At 41.3% G+C, this 21,972-nt stretch overlaps 1 protein-coding gene and 2 non-coding genes across 4 annotated transcripts in view; all 3 read right to left on the minus strand.

The window, feature by feature from the left end:
• Positions 1 to 21,972, minus strand: part of Thw (chitin-binding domain protein thawb) — a 43,933-nt gene that overhangs the window by 7,052 nt on the left and 14,909 nt on the right. For both annotated transcript variants that reach the window (XM_070654602.1, XM_070654601.1), the window contains exons 2-6: positions 6,524 to 6,579; positions 3,439 to 3,479; positions 1,552 to 1,705; positions 1,399 to 1,446; positions 125 to 237 (exon numbers count right to left, since the gene is read on the minus strand). In XM_070654602.1, the coding sequence (XP_070510703.1) occupies positions 125 to 237; positions 1,399 to 1,446; positions 1,552 to 1,705; positions 3,439 to 3,479; positions 6,524 to 6,554 (387 nt within the window). In that variant the 5' untranslated portion in view covers positions 6,555 to 6,579. The remainder of the gene's footprint in view (positions 1 to 124; positions 238 to 1,398; positions 1,447 to 1,551; positions 1,706 to 3,438; positions 3,480 to 6,523; positions 6,580 to 21,972) is intronic.
• On the minus strand, positions 8,076 to 8,148 carry Trnaf-gaa (transfer RNA phenylalanine (anticodon GAA)). The gene has a single exon. It is a non-coding gene; the product is annotated as a tRNA-Phe (tRNA).
• On the minus strand, positions 8,250 to 8,322 carry Trnaf-gaa (transfer RNA phenylalanine (anticodon GAA)). The gene has a single exon. It is a non-coding gene; the product is annotated as a tRNA-Phe (tRNA).

The following is a 21,972-nucleotide window of genomic DNA, read 5'->3' on the forward strand; positions in this document are numbered from 1 at the left end:
CGTCAGAAGTATCATAAGATTACGTCTGGGTCCAGAAGTAACTATTTTCAGTCATGAATCGAGTATCAATTTTTCGCGACGTTTGCTCAAATCAAACAAGCCACGTAATACCGATGTCACTTACTTGGCAATTCGTTTCTAGATCTGCGTAATATCCCCCTCTCAAACCGCGGCAGCTGAATGAAGTGGCCGGGATTGACGTGAGGGCTGGATAATCCACCCCCGGCTGTCCCTCGCCTGCGTGACGAAGTAGAGTGTTATTAAATTTTACAGCGCTTATCACGCGGCATTGGTGTCCATCTCGCGCGCTTTTAAAACGCACTTTTCATGCTTTTAAAACACAAATATTGCAAAGGCAATCGAGGGCTTGTGAGCCGTGCCATTGATTTTTGCCATGCGGGGGAATTTCTCGCAAGCCGATAACTATCAGTGCCAATAACAAGGATCGTACGTTACGCCGTTTCGCGGGTAAGATGACAAACGAGGGATTATCTGTCGATGCGCGCCGCGTTTCGAAAATTTAATTATCGAGCGTAACAATGCGATTGCGTCACGTTTGGAGAAACAACAGATCGGAATAGCGTCGTAGAAAGTCTGTCACTCTGGTAGAAAGTCACGAAGCGCCGGCTCACAATCGTCGTAAAACGAAAAATTGCACCTCGTGGGAAAGCAGAAACGCAGCCTGATCGCCCCGAGATAGTCGCACGCACTCAATGACTTTCGCTTACACGGGCCTTACATAATATCTGACGCTTCGGCGAGGCGAGACGCGACATGCAACGAGCCATCGGGAGCTCTCATTTTCCGCCGCCGCACCGCCGATGTACAAGGGGGGGCTGGCTCCGAATTCACCGAGGAAACCCTCCCGACAAATATTTGCGCGGACTCCCGCCGAGGTGCATTCATACGACTGCACGTCGTGTCTGCATGCGAAAGACAAATATGCACATGCACAATGCAAATATATACATGAGAAAAGATAATACTCGAGGCGCTCGCGAGTAAAAAGTTGGAACAAGTAAATATTGTTTTTTTGCACTTGAGCAAATAAAAAACGAAAAAAAGGGGGGGAGGAAAAAACGCGAAGAAAATATTTATTCATAACATTTTTATCCACGCTCGGTGTCTTCTGCGATTTCGCTCGAAACGTTCGAATTACCGGGCAATTGACGTGCACGGAATGCAGGTAAAAAAAAAAAAGAAAAAAAGCAGTTTGTAAGAGCGCTTTTGAAGGACGGCATTGTACAAACAGTTTTTATCAAAGAATTCGAACGATGATGTTAAGCAGTTTATTCTGCAGACGTATAAAAGGACGGACGATAAAAGGGGACGGGCGCTAGAACGGTTACATCAAAGCGACACAGCATGCACAGAGGGAAACGCTTTAAGTAATAATACCCGCTCCTTTGAGCCACTCCTTGAGGAGGTCCTCGTTACCGAAGAACACTGGCAATAAAAAAGAAAAGCGAATCGTTTTAGTCAGGTCGAGAAAAAGAAAGAGAGATTAGTAGTGCAGTCTCGAGGTTACTAGGACAGAATTGAGAAAAGAACCTTGGTAAACTTGGTACTCGCCGTTCTTTTCGGGCGCCAGCCTTTTCACGATTTTCTTCAGCGCTTCGACGTCCTCCTCGGATGCCTCGAGACTCGACAGGTCCAATTCCGTGAGGAACTCCGGCAGCCTCGCGTGCCCAACATCCTGCGATGCCTGAAAAGTAATACGTTCTCAGAATACGGAACCATTTCCGGAAAAACCGCTCCGAAAAGATACGTTATACTCGCCCTACAACTCGCTCCGCTTCAATTACTTCCCTCCTCGAGTACTTACGTCTTCCTTAGACGCTATGTATCTAGCGAATCTAACCGTTCAATCGTCACTTAAGATGGTAACGTTAATGCGAAATCGATTTAAGAAAGTACAATATTCTTCGTTCGGAGTAAATTAAAAACACAAACGGTCAGTTACCAGTTTGCCAAAAAAAAAAATTGTGAAAAAAAATTAATTAATTAATTAATTAAATAAAAATAAAATAAAATAAAAAAACAAGCAAAGAATCGAGAGATTCAACTGTAATCCCTATTAGTGATGAGATATTATCTCATTGAAAAATACCTCTTGAATTCGGCGTGAAATCTCTCGTTTCCCTTCTACCTTTTTTTTTTACCTCACATGCGAAGTGTGGATAATTAGGGAAATCAATTTACGTACTCGCGAGCCTGAACGAGCTGTGATGAGTGCATTAAATGCTATTGATCTCGCGTGCGCGAAGCGGCACGACGCACAAAATGTGAACGGGCATCGCGTTATCCCGCACACACGTGGAAATTCGATACTGCAACTTGCATCCCACCGGGCAACGAAAGTTTGATTAAATTTCGCTGCAACGCGCGCGGGAGGAAAAGCGGGAAAAGGGATGAAAGGGGTGCGAAAGGGGTGTAGTCGCCGTTACCTACCCCTACGCGTCGCGTAAATCATGGTTAACTGGCAAACGGTGCGTCACGAGCGCATGTTGATCATCGTCGGCATTTATTAGCGGCGTTAGGACGGCGAGTTTAAAGCAAGATACTCGCGTGAGCGCGCTGTAATTTCACCTAAAAGTGATTTTTCGCGGGGATTCAACTCGAGACACTGGCTGTAATTAGATCCGAATTGAAACCCGGTGTTACATTTGCGCGGATGTAAAAAGAAGCGAGCGGAGAAGCATTTCCACGCTCGCGGCCGAAAGTTTCGCGTAGCGCGGCGTCGTCCTTTTCGAATTGATCGCTCGCGAAATACCGTAAATCGTCGCAATAACCGTCGCCGTCCGTACGGAATTCTGCGAAAGTTAAATTGCCCCGGTTGAAATAAGGGCCGCGGGGAGTTTAATTACTTAGCCGCTAATTAACCCAGGCGTCTCGAGTGCCGGCCGAATCGGAGACTTGCTCCTCAAGATTACCGCGGCGATCGGTCGATTGTACTTGAGAGCGGAATTAAGAAAATCCGCGATAAATACTGCGGGATGTTTCTCCGAACCGAACCGGACGATTGATCATACACTTCGCGAATAGCGCGAGATATGATTCACGGATATAGAGCTCGTCACAGATGACTTTGCGTAAAAGTCGGGAATTTAATATTAAACTCGCGAGATTACGGAAGACTGAATTAAAATTATCACCGCGAGATAAGTCGCATAATATTTCTATGGAACTGAAAGTTACGCACTAAACCCCAATAAAAAAAATTTCAGATTTAATTTTCGAGTAATTTAAGTCTTAATCAAGTCCGAGGAAAAATATAACTTCTTACGACTAAAAGAATTCCTGCTACTTTATACTATATAAATTATATAAACCTATATACAACCTAAATTATTATATTAAAAAACTATATATATTTAATGTAATTATATATAAATAATGCAGAGTAATGTGTAAGGAGAAACGGAAAAGCGTACTCACCCTCGTTTCGCAGCGGCCAGGCGTGTAAGTAGCGGCGATACCTGAAAGTCGGAAGCGCGGATTAGAGCCGGGATTAAACAATCATGCGTCTCACCGTGTAAGGAATTAGGTCAGCGGAGGTGCGGCCGCCTAATCCAAATGTTCTACGGTTGTTCTACGGCGGCCATTTGGCATATTTGTATAACCGCCTTCGAGCTGTAACACGACGTTGCGAAAATACGCGAGCCGCCATTAAAGTCGTTCCCGCCGTTGAATAAAGAAGCTTTATCAACGACAAGCATACCGGTAGAATCGCATAGTCGATGCGCCCGTATAATCCCGCGGGTATTATGACGGAATAGAATACGTCGCAATTTTTTTTTTCTTTTTTTTTTCCCTCCTCGCTGCCATTCGAAATGAAACCGGACTGAACACACCGAGAACATTATATTGAACTTATCAAACTTCATTTCGGCTTACGAGTAATTTTATTCTACTGGAGGACAATGGCGCTTTGTAGGTATTGGACACCGAGAGAGCGGAATAATTTTATTTTATTTTTTCTGAGAGTACTCGAATATACGTATTGAAGTATCGAGAATGACGTTGTACCAAGAGAGATGAACACATGGATATTGAAAATACAAAAAAAAAAGAAAAAAAAAGAGAGAAAACAGTTTTGTTTTGTAAATTGTTTTATTTTTGTAGAGATAAAATTTTGTTCCTTTTGGATTCGAATCAATCATCAATAAAATTGCTGGCTAAAATTAATTTAATTTAATGGCTTCCGGAAAATTGTCGGAAGCGTGAAAAATTACGACTATCAGTCTCAAAGACCCGCGAGAAAATTCCCTGAAGAATCTATCGTTGAGAGAAAGCGCGTGACACCTATGACACGTTACGTAAGCGCAAAAACTCGGGGTCGGAGGTCGACAGGCCATCGTCACTTCGTCATTTGCATGTTTGGCGTATATTAAAAGTTCGCACGGTATTCAATAATATAATGGATGATAACTGAAGGCAATTCTCCGCATACCGTACATTATAATATTGGAAATAATGCTTGAACGCCTCGCAGAGATATCTGATGAAGAGGCGATTTGTTTTTCCTGCCCGCACTGACAATGAAAGAAAAATATAAAGTTACTTCTAAACCCAACGACCAATTTTCTGATATTTCCATCGATAAATGCGATCGAGTTAATTATAAATACAAATCGTCACTCATATTTATCGTTAGACATATTATACAATTATGATTAGATTCAAAAGTAATTGTGCTTTTCTCTCAGTGTACACACATACACTTCGAGATCACAAAGAAAAAACCTAATGGCGCTGAATATAAAGCCGTGTGGAACATTATTGGAAAACGCGACGCGAGAGAAGAAGGGACGCGACAGAGTAATAAAGCCGGATAAAAAGTGATACGAACGGAGTCGTAACTTGCTCCGCGAAATTCTTTACGGGATCGCAGAGAACGCGCAAAGTTTCGCGAAGGTAAGCGACGAACTTTCAACGGGCGATGAAAAATTTTCCGCGCATACTTGCAGTAAGTCCCGGATATCGAATCGCGCGCTTCCGGCGAAGTAGTCGCGAACTTTTCCACCTCGCTACGTTGAGAGGTTTCTCAAACGTTATTCAGTAGCTCGTTCAGTTAATCCAATATAACTCCCCATTTTGCGATAAATTGTTATAGACGAACTCGCGACAATAACGTTGCGCAAAGTTTTTTGCAGGTTTTTTTTAAATAAAAAATGCCGTACTAACATTTAATTGTTAATTATGCTTAGTAGTCATTTGTACATTTTTTCGGCATTTACTTAAATTTAATCCCGAATTTTTCCCGAAACGACTCGAGCACGTTGCGCTTCTCGACACCCTTCGCGCGCGATCTCCGCGGAGAGAGAAATAAAATTTCCATATTTCTGCGACGATTTTACAACGACAGACACGATGACGAATGCCGCGTGAACGGCCGGCGAGTCAACAGCATCGATCTTTTCGCGGCTCGGATTGTGCTCCTTGGCGCAGGAGAGAGAAGCGACGAGCAAACGGTCGTAAATTCCCGATCCTACGTCGAGGTTCACCTTCGCCGCGGAAGCGAATCCTTGACTTTATCCGCGACAGGATGCCACGGCGCTCCCACGCTGCCAGAGATGTGGCCGCACCGATTGGTCCACAATTATCGGCCAGCAGCGCGGATGAACGGCACCGATAAGGGAGAAATAATAAATAAAAAATACTGAGTAATCCTACACAGAGCGACGGAGATTAATCGTTTGTCCACCGCTGATGGCCGATGACCAGCGACGAGTAAATGGCGCGTTTCACCGATTGTATTCCCGTATTCCCATCGATCCTTTAAATGCCAGAGCGTGAAAGATAAAGGACGAGGAGGGTACAACGTCGATGCGCGCGAGCTCAAAAGGAGGAATTTTTATTCCGGCGATTCACCGCGAGCGAATTGATTCGACGGGGAACGAAGTCCGTAAATCGCAAGGGACACGGCTGCGAAAACACTTGTTTTATTGATGAAGTTCTTTGTTCCTAGGTTCACTAACGTCGCTTGTACATCGTTAGAGTTTTATTTGCACGTCGGAAATGAAAAAAGAATTTTATTAGAATATAATAATAATAAAGAATATAATATAATATTTTTAAAAATATATAAAATACAATGAAAAAGATTGTATTAGAAAATCTCTTTCTTTTTTTTTTTATTGCGATTCTCTGTACTTTAATTTGATTAACTTTTTAGGACGAGACTTTTTTGTATAATAAATCTCGCAACAATCAATGGTATAGAGTCCATTGTTTCATTTGCATTTAAATCTAAATTTTTCTCATTACTTTTTTGCTTTCGTACTACAAATATCAAAGCATTCGATATTCGAAGATGCATCGCAATCACTTTTTGTACCAATTTGAATGAATCTCGCAATTAGTTTCAGAATAAAAATTGGCATTAGTAAAAGAAAGAATTGTTTAAAATAAATATTGCAATTTTTTCAATAGTATAATGTTACTAACGTTATATATACTACATGTAATTTAATAATTAGTAAATTAATAATTAAAAAATAGACATTCCAATTATACTTACACAGAAGCAAAAGGATCATGAGACGTAACATGTTTGACCGACGCTTAGCCACGACTCTGTAACATGAATTAAAAAAAAAAAATTATTAAACGAGGCACAATGACGTTACTTCTTCAAAAATCAATTCAGTAAAAAAGAAACAAAATCTTTTACACACACGAATTATCAATATAAAAATATCGTCTCAGTATTTCACCCCCGAAGTAGCTGAAATGTTAAATGAAACAGAAACCAGAGATAGCGCACCGACGTAATGCTCAGAAGTGCTACGCGGAGCATACACGATTCCAAAGCAGAAATCTAATTAAGACATTAATTGTTCTGGAAGCGTGCCGTAATTTCGGAACCCCGCGGGCAATATCGGTCTATGAGGTAACGAGCGTAGATAAGTCGCGTCGTTAAAATTTCAAGAAAGAAAACGCCGGGGCGTTCCAGAGAGCCGGTTCACAGACGACGACAGATCGATCGAGAAGCCCGAAATCCGGAGCGGGCGTATAATTAGTCGCGATAAATATGCAACAGCGTTAGGTAATGTGACCGCTCCAGTTCGAGGATCGTTGATAAACCCACCCACCGTTGCGTTTCGCAACGGACACCCCTACTCATCTCGGTGATTATTTCGAATTTTATATCGGCGGGCTGTAATTTATTTGCGATTTGCGCATTTCGAAAGACTTTCAAAGAGATACCTTCGACGTCCCGGTTGAGGGAGGGAGAGAAAAAAAAAAGGAAAAGAAACGAAAGAACCGAGTCGTCAGCGAGTGACTCGCGATAGAAGAGGCGCTGATTTTGAAACATTCTCTAATAAATAATCCGCTGAGCGGCAAAGGTCCAGCGTTAATACCATGACGTACAATGGATTGCGACATGTATAATGTGTCGGCCGTGTCAAATATCTTGCCTCACCGTGGACGAGCGCGCGATGAGCGTATGCCATGTAATTGCAATTTGTGCGTGTAATGGCAGCTACGCCAAACATACGCGGGGTCCATGCTCAATGAACAGGTCGTTGAATCGTGAATTACGCCCGCTGACTTTTACACTGAGGGGCATTATTATCGATATAATCGCGTCCTTACTCACGCGAGCGATACAATCGCAGCCTCGGGCTAGGTCGATGGACGGTGTGCCGGCGCGATGGTCGGGAGTTTTGATCCGCATACGCAATAATTTAATAATAACCGTTATTTAACCATATATTAAGAACATATTTCACGGAAAGGTTAAATTAATTAATTAAGCGGGGAAAAGGTTTACGGTCGTCCACTCCTTGATAAATTAATCTCTCGCGAACATCGTCAATGTTCCAACGCCACATTTAATAAAGATATAATTATAAATCTTAGAAAAGATGTAATTTAATTAAAGCATTTGCGTTGCTTTCGGTATAAAAATTCCGTATAAAAAAGAAACATGAGTTTAAAAATAAAATAACACAATGTAAAATTAAATTAAATTAAATTAAATTAACTGTATAAAAATTTTTTTTATGATAATATTAAATTCTATAAACGTTATATCTCTTTTTGTAACTTTTACAAAGAAAAAAAATTGCCGAAACCCGGGATCGAACCAGGGACATTTAGATCTTCAGTCTAACGCTCTCCCAACTGAGCTATTTCGGCTGCTTTTGAACTACCGCGTGATAAAGGATGATGAAACAGATTTCTCTCTATGTACTCTCTATAGATTACCTAACAAAAAAAACAGAATTAAAAAGAAAGATTGCCGAAACCCGGGATCGAACCAGGGACATTTAGATCTTCAGTCTAACGCTCTCCCAACTGAGCTATTTCGGCTTACGATTCATTCCGACGCTCTCGCAATACTACCGTGGAATTATATTATCAATAATGATTACGTGTAATCACTAACTTTACTTTATCAGTTGTTTTACGTTGCATAAAGAGATAAGTACTCCAAACTCATTACGTTTTTTTTTACCTTTAAAAATTGTTTCTTTCATTTAAATATCAAATAAAAGTTTATTAAAAATATATATTTAATATAAAAATATTCTCATCATAAGAAAGATCTCTCTCGTTCGTTTCCAAAGTTGCGCGAACCGGGAATCAATCTGCGGCCCATTATACTCAAGAAATGGCTTCCGATTAACGCGGAGGATTATAGGAAATGTGAAATTATTCTCGGTAATTTTGCTTTCTTTCTGTCACCACAATCGCCACAGTGACTCCACCGCCCACGATTTTTGCGACAGGGAAATCTCGTAATTACTGTGAAAACCGTCGGATGAGCATCTCATTTCCAATGCAATTTAAGCAAGAGGCACAACGACACGATCACGACGAGCGTCGTAATGACGCACTTTCACCAACCAAAAGCTAATCTCCTCCTCTTTGGGTCCTTAAACGTCTACGTCTGTTCGAAGGTACTTCCCGGCTTTGTCGACGGGCTGGGTTAGAATTCCGCGGAAATCGTAGCGAATCAATCAAATTCCCCGAGAAATCTCGAGAGAGAGAGAGAGAGAGATAGAGAGCCAGACCGAACGAACTGCATTAGCGAACAAAAGAAAATTGAAGCGATGTAGGGCAACAACCGGTCACCCTTCGCCTTCCATGCGCTATCCAGGTGGAAGTCCAGGATTATAAAGAACCCGACTCCATTCAAACGCTCGGAGGAAAGATTGCTAGGACGGTCGTCGTTATGTCACGGACGCGCGCGTTCAATCCGCTTATAACGGAGTTCACGTTCATGTGCAAATTGATACATATGGAAATACAGATCTGAATTAATGCACCACGTCGTCGAGCAATTCCTGAACCTTGTTACCATAATAGAATACGGCTAGATTCGCAGGAGTCCGCACAGATGTGTAAAATATCAAATAAAATATTACGCATAATGATATAATATCGTGCTTTAAAAATCTCACAAAAGTCGACCATAAAAAAAAATAATAGTAATAAAAATAGTCGTACGAGCCGTAGAATTATCTTCCGGGCTAAACGTGGTGTCGATGATTTAAGACATCGATAAATGTCGCTGACAGAGCGCGGAACATGGCGTCCCGGTAATATATCAAAGGAACGCCGAGCATTATTCAGGCGACTCGTAAAGTCGCGACCAGTTGATACACTGGCTGCGCATACGCGATCGAATACGTAACGCCGCCGGGGATCTTCTTCCTAGGAAGCACGCACGACATCAGCCGGCAGCGCGAATGAAAGTTTTTACTTTCGTTTGGCGATATTAACGAACCTGCGAGAGCATCGCGCGAGATACGCGAAGTCGAACGACGAGGATGCACCGTTATAAATCCGCTCGGTAAAGGAAGCTAGCGCGCGATGTAGGAGGAAAAGTATGCGGCCGCTTTCTTACGCGTAGAAAAACGAAATATGTATATACAAAATAATTTAATGTATAAAGAATATATTAATTATTTTATTTATATTTTATTTAAAATATCAGGCTTTTTTTTATAATACGATTTTAAGAAAAATAATTTTTTACGTAAAAATTTTTATTTTATTCAGTTATTTATTTTAAGCAAGTAATACTTTAATCTTCGCTTTCAACGAGTAAATTTAGGCCGATTAATGGACCCATTCTTACACGAAAGGAAACTGCGAAATGTACAATGCCGACAAACTTGTTAAAACCATCTCTAGCCGCCGGCATTCGCGTGCGAGAAAACTAAACATCGTTCATCATGTCGTCTACGCGTCGTCTCCTCGTCATCTTCAAGATCTTTCTTAGTTCACGTATCTCGATCTATTAATTATCAATCCGGAGTTTGCCAGACTTGCAGAAATAATATAACACAAACTGCACTAAAAGTAATTAAAAAGTCAAATAAAAAAAATTCTAAAAATTTTCTTGTTTTAAAAAAAATTAAAATCGATAATCAGATAAATTTCTAAACAGCAAGAAATTAAATAACAATAAAAAACATATATGCAATTTCTATCAAATAATTCATATTTAAAGAATTATCGATTTTATATTCAAGATATGAATAAGAAGTCGGAATACTTTCCATTGAAATTAAATATTAACGCGCTCGAAGTAGTACTTAATAATCCTTACAAGATATCGATTTTCAAAAAGGTTTCAACGAGGGCTTTTCGGGTGTTTCAAATTAAATAATTCATTAAATTATTTTCAAAACGCCGCTATTCTATTTGGCTCGCTGTATTATTCAATACCGCGGCTCGAGTCTGTCGCGCTCTTTATTAAAAAATTGCAAGCCCTCTCCAGCCTCTCCGCCCAGCGGTACCGTCACGTAGCGATGAAATTGGCATAAAATTGCCACGTAAGCGGAAGAAACGTCGCAGTTATTGTCGGCCACCAGTTGTTGACCTTTAAATATGAAAAGCCTCCGGTACGATGCCACGCTCAACTTTCACCTTTTCGCGTTCAAGCGGAGACGAGCGGGCCCCGCGTGCGCGAGCGCCGGGGGAACATCCTTGAGAACGATCCTTGCCGTGAGCGAAGAGCGCTTTCGCGTTTTCCACATTGCGGGTGGGTCGCGACCCGACCGCGCTTCGCCGAATATAACTGAAATATCAACACGAAGATCATTTTGCAGACCCGCCGAGCGTACGAACCTTGTCACGCGAACGCCTGCGTTTGACATCCGCGCGTTCATTCACCAGGGAATCGATAAAATGACGGAATAAAAGTTGCTCCTGCGGAGAGCAAGTGGAGTTCGTTTGTGGCGATTGTACAGAGAAATGATTGACACATGAGTGTGTCGGCTAAAGCTCCGTCGCGACGTAGAGTCATAAGATGATACGACGGAAAAATAAATTGTTTTAAAAGACAATATGTCAAATAATACTTTCTTAAAAAAAAAAAAAAAAAAAAAGGCAAAGGAAACGAGAAAGATAATATACTTCTTTTTTTTCTTGGTTTTGTGCTTCGTATAGGATCGTGTAACGTGTACAACTAATTAAAATGCTCGGCGATTAAATAATAATATATGCAATTAGTTTAAACAGATAATAATCGGGTCACATGGCCACATCCGTTATTTCGACGGCCGAATTATTGATGAAAATTAATTAACTGTAATTATTATGAAAAGCGAAGCGAAATTAAAGAGATATTACACGCTGGATTATCCCGGTAAAATATACGAAGCATTATGCGTTTTCGTGCCTTTGACTGCCGCAACGGTGGACAGAGAAATGAGAGAGATTTCAAAATTACAGCTGCGAAAGATAAGCGAGAAAGAAACGCTGAATTATTAAAAAATGTTCTAAACGCGATGGAAACCAGATATATACTCTTTTTAAAACGTAAATTAATATATTTTATCAACTGTCCGCTTTCTCCGGATCAGATTTTCCTAAAAGACTTTGAAAACGCTGCGTCACTGAATGTGAATTTTCGTAGCCTCAAAACCATCGGTTTTAATGTGAAATATACAAATTAATTTTTTAATATAAAATGGAGAGAATCAACGTTTGTCATGGAAAATACATTAATAAATTTTTTTTTATTCCAATATACTCTTCATATCCATTTTATTCCATCCATTTTATTTCAATATACCAACATTTATTTTATTCCAATATACCACATCCAATATCTTATATATTTATACATATATATACCTACATATGCATTATTCGCGATCTTTCAAAAAGTAAGTTCAACAGAGAGAAATCGGCGAGAGGCATCCCGCGCCATTGAGCAACCGCTTAATTCGAAATATTAAAGACCATCGACGACCGCACGTAATCCCTGATAATCCCGTGTTGTGATTAGCTGGGCAGACGACGGCTCGAGATTTTCGCGAAAGGCGAGGGGGGAGTCCATTTGTCGCAGTCACGACTACGAGCGGGCCCGCTCATTAGGGGCGGGTCTGGAATTTCGGATTATCCGCGAGCGCTCGATTATTATTTTAATGCGCCCCGCGGCTCGCAATTGCTCGCGGCGAGTCGACGCTTTCAGGACCCACATAAATGCTCTAATTGCGCTGCTCATTGTCAGCAGGGCTCGGAGCTGCCGCCGCAATCTCCGTGAGTTCGAAGTTTCGTGGCCTGTATATTATAGTATCATATGCGCGGCTACGGGAGACTTGTTCGCGATAATGGAAACGTCGCGCAATTGGAGCACACTCTGATGTCGTGAGTTAAATCCGGCGGATATCGGAAAGCCACCAGTGTTCATTCTCGGAGAAGACGTCGAGGTGTCTCGCGCCGCGACAAAAACGAAGGAGGGAGAAAGCGGTATTCGTAACTTTGACGGACGATCCGATCCCCGATTATCGAGGTGCATTGAGACGAGCATCTACAAGCGGACGGGAAAGTGCAGCGTATGCTGCTGTGTCTCGGCTTACGAGCGGTAGCATCGTTGCTCATTAATGGAGCACTCAATGTTGCGCATATAACGCGCGGACGTTGCAGATGCATATGAATGCAAATGTCTCAGAAATCATATACTTTCTCCCGAGAAACTCTTTGAATATATTGGAAAGAAGCGTTTGTCTCGAATTCAAAGAGTTTTATTCAGAATTTCTCAAATGTGTTTGCAAAAGAGTGAGAAGATATTTTTATTAAGCCTCAAATTAATAATTATATTAAAAAGAGAAAAAGAAAAGCATGAATTATCGGCTACCTTTTTTTATTTTTTTTTCTCCATAAAAAATAACAAGATAATAAACGTATATGTATATTACACATATTTCCTTAAATAATTAAAATAGTTTTATCAAACTGTTTTATTAAAAATTGAAATGCGCACATTGATTTATAATTAAAACAAGCGATATCTATACAGTTAATTTGCAAAACTGCAGACTGCAGGTATGTTGATATTGATGCTCTGATACAATTAATCGACATTGCGAACCTGCATATTCCGTATAAAAAATATCGCGAAATTCTCCGGCGTGAAAATTCAGCCGCGAAAATAAACAGCGTTGCGCAAAAAATTCTTTCTTATAATCACGCAGAAAAAAAGAGAAAAAAAAAGAAAGAAAAAAAGGAAAAAAAAAGAAAAAATAAGAGGACAACTAATGAACGAAATTGCGCAAACGTGCGAATTCCTCGGCGCGAGACGACGCGTAGGACTACTTAATTCGCTCGAGATATTACATTTCGCGATTTTTCGCAGCGATCGACCACTTTCGTGTTTAGCGTCTCTCTAATAAGCGATACTGCGTGCGCGGCGCCGCGGCGGTTAATTAGAAACTTAGAAAGTAATGACGCGGGTGAGATAATTGTTACGTCGCCGCGAGTTTCCGCGTGGCGGTTACTTTCGAGAGTCTTCCTCCTCTTTGTCGCGGCACATTTCTCCCGTGTTTACGAGGCCACGCTCTCGGGCTCGTCCGAGCGTTTCTCCGGCGCGAATGCACTCGCCCCGGTTATCGCCCGGCATCTGGTCTTCCGCGCTGAATAGCGATTGAGAAAGAACACCGGCGGGTCAGCCTCCCGCACTCTTATTTTTGTGCCGCCTTTCGCGTGATAATTCGCGGTTTTCAATGAAACAATTGCTCAAAGGAGGGAAAAAGCGGCCCACGGCTAATTAAAACTTGTTTTAAGAGAACTTTGCAAAGAGGATAAAATTATGTAATAAATCATAAATTAATAAATAAACAAATAAAACCGCGTGTTTCGAGTTTGTCTTTTATATATATTACGAGGGTTTTGTAAAAGAAAAAAAAATAAAATAAAATAAGATTACGTGACAATTAGAGAGAAAACAATGGAAGTAATAAAAGGTATTTGTAAGATGGTATGCCGGTTAGCGATATTAATGAGACCGATAAAGACGAATTTCGTAACTTAATTAAAACAAGAAATGGTAATTGCTCCTTTATTAGAACTAATTGCGAGGCTCGTGAGCATCGTGATGAGGATCATATTTAACGTATGATCGCTAACAGTCTGCTTGCATACACAGAAACTGATAAATATCTAGGAAAAGACACGTGTACGAATAAAAATGACGAGAGTAAAAATAAAAAAAATACAAAATTAATTAAAATAATTATATATTGTTTTTATAAAATTTTTTTAATATTTTTCTCTTAACGCTGCAAGTAATCTAACTCCTATTAACTCGAAAGATCGTAAATCCGTGGATTATTCATGAGTACATAAATGCTCGAGAGAAACGGGACAAAGATAAGTCTTCGGTTTACATAAATGCAATCTCTTCTTGTTAGAAGGGAATGCTCGGTCCCACAGAAAGTTAATCGATACAATGTAAGTGATCGATTACCTTCCTGCATGATGCACGGCGAAAAACGAGGATGGCGGCGCGCAGGCAACCGTGAAAAGGACGGGGCTCGCGTCAGGTCGGCGGTTTTTCGCAATCAGCGCGGGTGATTACTTCCTTTATGCCTCCTCACGGAGGACCGACACGAAGCGGCCGAAGAAGCAGCCGCCGCGTTTTCTTCACTGGGATCGGCATGGCATTTCGTCGTTCGAAGATAATCGCGAGTGCTCGAGCGCTCTCTGTTCAAAGCAATGAGGCACCGTCGCGTCGTACCGCGGAATTTTGTCACAAGCGCGCCGTGTATAATTCGCGTGTCTCGAGGAGGACGACGCCGATTTTACGAATCGATACTCTAATTGAGGCCGGCTCGCCTGTCGATTCGGCTCGCGAGGAGAGCTCGCGTGATTATGACATGGCGAAAGGTCAGCGCCGATCGGCCGAAATCACCTGAGCCAACGGCAACGACCGCGAGTCACGATAGGATCAAAAGATCCCTTACACCTCCCGTTCCGTAATGCCGACTTGCTTTCGTAACCCGTTGCCCGTTACGTTACCGCGCTACCGGTCGCTGTAATTGAGGTCCGCGGAGCCTTCTGCCGTCGCTCGTAATCCCTTTAAATTTGTAATTGTAACAGCGTTTTAATTTCCGTCATATCGACTGCGCTTTCTCTCCGCGTCTGCCCTGATCAAACCGACTCCGATTTCGCTAATGGATTGTAATCGGTGGCCGGCAGCGTGGACGGAGATGTATCGCGGTGCCAGTTATTCTATTACCGTATGTATATTACCCCAGATGTCGTGAGCTCACCCCGCATGTAGGCGACTAGAATCTGAGATGTCACGAGACCGAGAGAATTAATATTAATTAATGGTAAATGACTGTCGAAGTAGCAAAGATCAGAGGTTAATTATTCGTATTCGATCACTTATTATATAAAGTAATTATGATAAATTACTTAAATAATTATTCTTTAAAGAATGGCAATGTAATTCGTATTAAAAAAAAATACGTACACACATAGAAATTTCTACAGCTGGTTTTTTCAAAGAAATATCTACTTACCGGAATTATTCATAAGTTTTTGGCGTCTATTTAATACCGCTGAGACATTCTCGAATATTAATTTCAAAGTTTCTCCGTAAAAAGTTTAAATAGCTGCGGGTTATTATGTTTATTATCAACGGCTTACTACAAAAGACGAGTTTTACCCTGAATTAGTTTAAGAATTCAACAAGTTGCGCGAATTCTGCTTTCGTACCATGTAATTATGTTGGCGCAGCACAGTTTTGTTTATTCCAAAAAATAAAATTCTGTTTAAAATACGATAGACGTGAATAAAAATAATAGATCTTATCGTTAAAAAAAAATCGGAGATTTTAAAGTCGGAGATTTGAGATTCGATCTAATTTGCAACTAAGATCTTTTGAAAAATACATGAAAAAAACGTGAAGCGTGCGCAAAATTTGTTCAAGTAATTAAAAAAAAAGATAAGGATGAGCAGCGTATGTGCGCGCGCGAGCTACGTTCCCCCACCACCCCCACCAACGCTCTGTCCTTCTCCAGCAGTCGAGCGAGACGTACGTACGCAGCACGTGCTCCGTACGTATTAAAAATCCTACGCATAATCGCCGGGCCAAAGGCACATAATCTGGCGTGAATTACCTTCCCAGATTAATTGTGCGTACCAGCGACTTCGTCTTTCTGATATAAAGTAAGTAAAAACCTCGTGTACGTGTACATGAAAATCATGTCTCTTTGCGGTAACCTAAGTGTCGACGAGTACAGTCAGGCTCGAGTAGAGGGTTTTAATCGACGAGTTCGCGATAGATTCGGGAGATATTCATTCGTGGTGTAGGAGTGCGAGGCCTGAAATATCTTTTCGTGAACGTATTTTTATGGCTGCACAGTGATCGAGAGTAGAGGTCGGTCGGTCGCGCGCGCGGCGGAGCACCCAAGGGTACGGGGAAAGGGGATGGGTGCTCGCTAGCGGTAGTCAAGCCGGCTCATTTTCGTACGTATTGCGTAGGTTCGGAACTCAATGGGTGTAGGCGCGGGAAGCGCGGGAAGTAGAAGGGACGATAGGCACTAGCGTGCTAACGCTGAAATGTGCGTCCGGTCACCCGCAACTAAAACACGCGCGCGGTAAGATAAAACAATACGCACTGAATAATCTCTTGAATATTAACTGTAATTTTTCTGTTTCAGATAATACTATCATTGAAGAAGGACCACCCCGACATCCCGCAGACATCCTGAGAGGAGGAGGAGGCCCAGGAAGGGTATCCTGCCCCAGCGGAGCAACCCCGGGGTAAGTATCAATTTTTTTTTCGTAATAAAACGCATTAGATTTTTTATCACATTTTTTCATTATTTTATTTAATTATATGTAATATCTACAAAATAATTTTTTCCTTTTCCTGTTACAGATCAAGAGAAACTCCGCTGCGTCGCATCGTTCAGTGATAAATAGTGCCGCACGCCGATATTAAATTATACGAACCGCTGCCGGTTCGTCGGTCGTTTCGGGAGTGCCGATAGTTACCGGGCGCTTTTTTACGATTCTTTTTTTTTGCGAGAGTGTCGAAAAATAACGTGCGACAATGTTAAGTCATAATCGCGATTGTAACTTCACCCGGTCGCGTTCGCGAGTTTCCAGTGCGCGGAAGGATGACTCGTCACGTCCCATCTGAGAGGAGGAGCAGGCCCGGGGGGCATCCTGCATCGGCGGAGCAACTTTTAGGTAAGAATTAATTCTTTAAAATTAAACCTTTATTTAAAAAAAATTTTTACCTTTTTTTGTATTAATCTTATTAATTCACTGGCACGTCTACATTAATATTTTTCTTTTTATGTTACAGTCACCGGCAGAATTCTTCAACTCCGCTGTTCGTGCAGACTGGTAAGTCATATAATTTTTTTTTGTATTTTGTATTTAGGGTCTCTAAAAAAATAGCGCGCGCGTAGCGTCGCATGGTTTCTTCTAGTAATCTTAATAATTTTATTAACAAAACGTTCAACGATGAAAATATTTCGCAAGTTTTTTTTTCTTTTTAATTGAGGCAAAATTACGTATTCATACCGAAAAGAGTATTACGCTTATTGAATCATTCGAGAGGTAACGCGAGATGATCAAACGTGATACAACAATGGAAACATAGAATGTCGAAGTAATACCAATGTAAACTGTGTCGAGCAACTTGTTCGAATCGATACCGATGCCGTGTTGCATCTCGATCCGCGCATCTAAACACTCGCATCCAGATATGCATACATGGATTATCATCAAAACGCTTGAACCAACGTTTACGTTTAAATGTAAAATAGAAATGGGAAGGCTATTTGCATGCTAAAGACTCATTATGTAAATATCTACATCACTGGTCAGGTCAAGTTGTATAATTTTGAGTATTTAAATTCGAAACTAAAAATAATTAAATTTTGCTGAAACGTGATGGAAATAATATAAATAATTAATAAATCTAAAGTCGTCAAATAAATTAGTTTTAAATAAAGTGCAGCTCGGTTTCGATCGAAAATTATCCCTTCGGTTCGATTAAATCAACACGTCAAATTAACGAATCGCAAACGGAGTAACCAAACGGTCTGGATTTTCCGAGCAACATCAGCCTGAACAGGTGCGACTGGCGTTAACAAATAATCGCGAGAATCGAAGAGTTAAAGTATTTCGGAATGCTTCATTAACTTTTATCCCCGGGTGACCAAGATTCTTGTCAACGAGCGGGTTTTCTATTCTCCGTCAAGAAGCTTCCCCTCCTCCCCCTTCTCCATCCCTCCTCGCGGCTCTCTATCTGAGATCGGCGGATCAATCGGTGGCGAAACGAGGTCTTCAAACAAGTAGAGTACCAAGGCGCATTCCCCCGCGCGGCCAATTCGGCGTGGGAGAAAGGAAGAGAGCGTTGCCCAAGCAGCCGCGCTACGTGGAACAGGAACGTAATTATTATCGCCGGGTTACGTATTCGGATGTTCTTCCGCTCGTCGAATCTTCTCACATACTACGCCGCGTGCATAGACGCGCGCGGAACAATAGCTCGGCCTCAGAAGCGATTCCCATATTATGCAAATACCAACGCTCTCCCTGCTCCGACCGGCTGCGCCTCGTTCCCGCCTCAGTTTCCCTCCTCGAGAGGATAGAATAGTTGTGTCGACTCGGTACAAGCGCAATAATTACGGGCAATCGGCTTCACGTGTCAAAATACTCGATCTTTTAAAGAACTTTCTGGGTCAAAGGTTCCGCTTGGGAATTTTTCAAACGGAAAAACTCCGGATTATACAGATAACGTTAAAAGAAAAAAAAAAAAACCCCAAATCCGTTGTATTATTCATGTTTTAAAAAATCCGAAATTGCGGCGCAAAGATTATAAACGTTCGCATTTATTTTGTAAAAAAAAAAAATTTTTTTTTAATGTATATAAAAATCTTTTACACGACGCTCTGTATATTTTCTGATAATATAAATTTTAATACCGCGATTCAATCGGAGGGCCATTTTCGTCAATCACCGCCGAAATTACAAAACACGTTGGCGTCGAATTGCAATTTTACCGTGTAAAAAAAAAGAAAAAAAAATACCGCGGTTATGAGAAAATCTCCCTCTCTCGTTTTCCAAGCGGCGTTCGCTTTTCGTAGGTCACTTTGCCAACTGCAAATGCAGAAATAAAATATTCAAAGCCGCTGCAGTTGGCTGAGTGCCGTTTATCTGCGCCAATATTAAACGCCTCCACGTTCTAAACTTGCCATCGTTTTAATAAGTGATAAACTAAGAGTGCTTTACCCACGTTTCATCCGACGTTTCTTAACGAGTTGAAAAAAAAAAGAAATCGATAAAAAATATTAAAAAAAAAAAAGAAAAAAGAAAAAAAATAGAAAACGAATCGCTAACGATACGAAGTGAACGCGAGCGTTTCACCTGTTCCACGTTTCGCAAGTTACTCAAACTCGCGCGTCGTCGTTACCGCGGTTTTCCGCGAGCGCAATTCATGTGAGCCTAAGGTCGTTACTTTTCGAACATGCCAATTTTCGCTCTCAGGGGGTACGCCGCATTTTCTCATATTGAGTCACCGTGTCGCAAGCTACGGGAGGACTCGTGTAATCTCATGTTTTGAATTAAGGGAAATGACGCAATCGCGGTGGAGAAGGTGGAAGGCCGCGTGCAGAAAATTTTTCGAAATACCAGGTCTTGTCGAGAAATTATGAAAGTTTCGCCTTCGGAGAAAAATTCGCGCGGGCGGATCAGAGAAACAGATAATACGGGAAGCTATTATTTGGCGGTCGGTGAGATCTCGGTTCTCTCCTTCCGCAATGAAAAGGCAATCGCTGTATCTCGACGGCGAGATCAGCCCTTTGAACAATCTCGTAATTGCAAATATAACCCTAAACGTCGCGGAAATTTATTATAGGAATTATTATAAGAAATTATAAGAAAAAAATAGTATTTAAAAAAAAAAATTAAAATGTTTGGGTTATATAAAAACGCTTCAGTATTTTTCACAAATGGAATCTGTATAATACATTTAACGTTTTTTAAGCAATATTTTAAAATGACGTTTCGACTGCGTTCAATGGGATTCGATTCCCACTTCTGTTTCACTCTTGATTCAGCGATAAACGCGACCGTTCCATTTCGAATTTTATCTATACGTAAATGTTCGCGTCGCCCGATGGATTGACGCAAAATAAAATCGTCGCGTTTATCGCAATATTTTATTTCACAACGCGCGATGCCGGTGAAGCGGAAATTCATCGACATTATTGCGCTCTCTCGTCTCGACGTTGCATTTAGCGCTCCGATTTCCGAGTGTTATTTGTCTAGCCTACGAGAGGCGATGCTTAATGACAGCAGTACTGGATAGGAGACAGCCGCATTTAGCATGCGGCGAGGATGCGAGGGCCAAAGTTTACTGCCGTGACCTAATTTACCATCGCGTTTCGCCACGTCGGCCGCTTTACATGCGAGATAACGAAATTAATGACTAATTGATCGACCGCAATAAAAATTACATTACAACCTCGCGATAAGTCAAGTAAAAAAAAAAAACAAGGCTGCTTGGCCAGCTGTTGTAAAAATCGCGGATTCGACTGGCAGCAAGCTCTCAATTTCAATTGAATCCAAAAACAGACGCTAATCAGAATCAGAGATTTTACAGCAATTGCAAAATAGCACTTTTCTGCCGAACGCAATCAATAATAACGTGCATGCAACAATGCCCGAATTGATTAAATTGATTTAATTGGCGTGCCTATAATTTAAACCAATTTTTGATTGAATAACGCGGCTAAGCGAAGCCGGAGTCTGGGAGGGAAAACGCGCGATTGTATAATAATCTCGGATACATCGCGCGTGTGACGAAGCGTGCAAGCGCCGCGAATTCAGCGAGAACGAGGAGGAACGGTAACGCGGGACGTCAACGTGCGCGGTGGATACGTGCCATAATCGCGTGTAATGATACTGTCTTCCCGCTTTCTCGGTGAAATAAAAGACTTTCTTTCCCACGCGTTTGCCTCGAAAAACCCCCTCGGCCCCCTCCGCCGATGCGCTCTAATCATCCGCCGCGAGCTGCAGCGTGCCGTGGCAACGATATCGCCTGGGGATTCTGCTCTGCTCGCGCGGGCACATAACTTCGCGATATCTCTTGTTCTGTAACAGGGATTTGATCTTTCCGAGCCACCGTCTCCGATTTTCTCCGCGATGACTCTTGACACGGTGCTCACCGATAACATATCTCGCGATCGAAATCGTCAACGCGGCGCGATGATTATCGCTAACGCTGCAATATCAGTTTAATAATTTTTATTATTTAATCATTTATTAATAAAATAAACACGAATTCTAGCAACGACGTATTAAAATAACGTTCTTATTCACGAGCATCGTAAAAGTTCTGTTATTAATTATTTTCCGTTAATTGGTAACTCCATACTATTAAACGAAAAACAGTTAAGAAACTTTAGTGGAGTTTACGTACAAGCTGAATAATTTGACAAATATGTAAAATAAGTATTGTTATTTTACTCGCATTAAACTCGGCTCGTAATAATTTAATAACGGCGGGCTATCATATCACCATCATATTTTCTCGATAATATTGCGCGAACTTATACCTAGTGCAATCGAAATTTTTATCCGCCCGAACGGTATTTAATCGCAAAAACCTATAATAGAACGATAAAGAGCGCCAGGAAATCTCGAGATCGAACCAACAACGATTTCCTTTTAGCTTGCCCAGTTATTCGCGGTGTA

This window comes from Cardiocondyla obscurior, linkage group LG04 (assembly GCF_019399895.1).
Source record: "Cardiocondyla obscurior isolate alpha-2009 linkage group LG04, Cobs3.1, whole genome shotgun sequence".
NCBI classification, from domain to species: Eukaryota; Metazoa; Arthropoda; class Insecta; order Hymenoptera; family Formicidae; genus Cardiocondyla; species Cardiocondyla obscurior.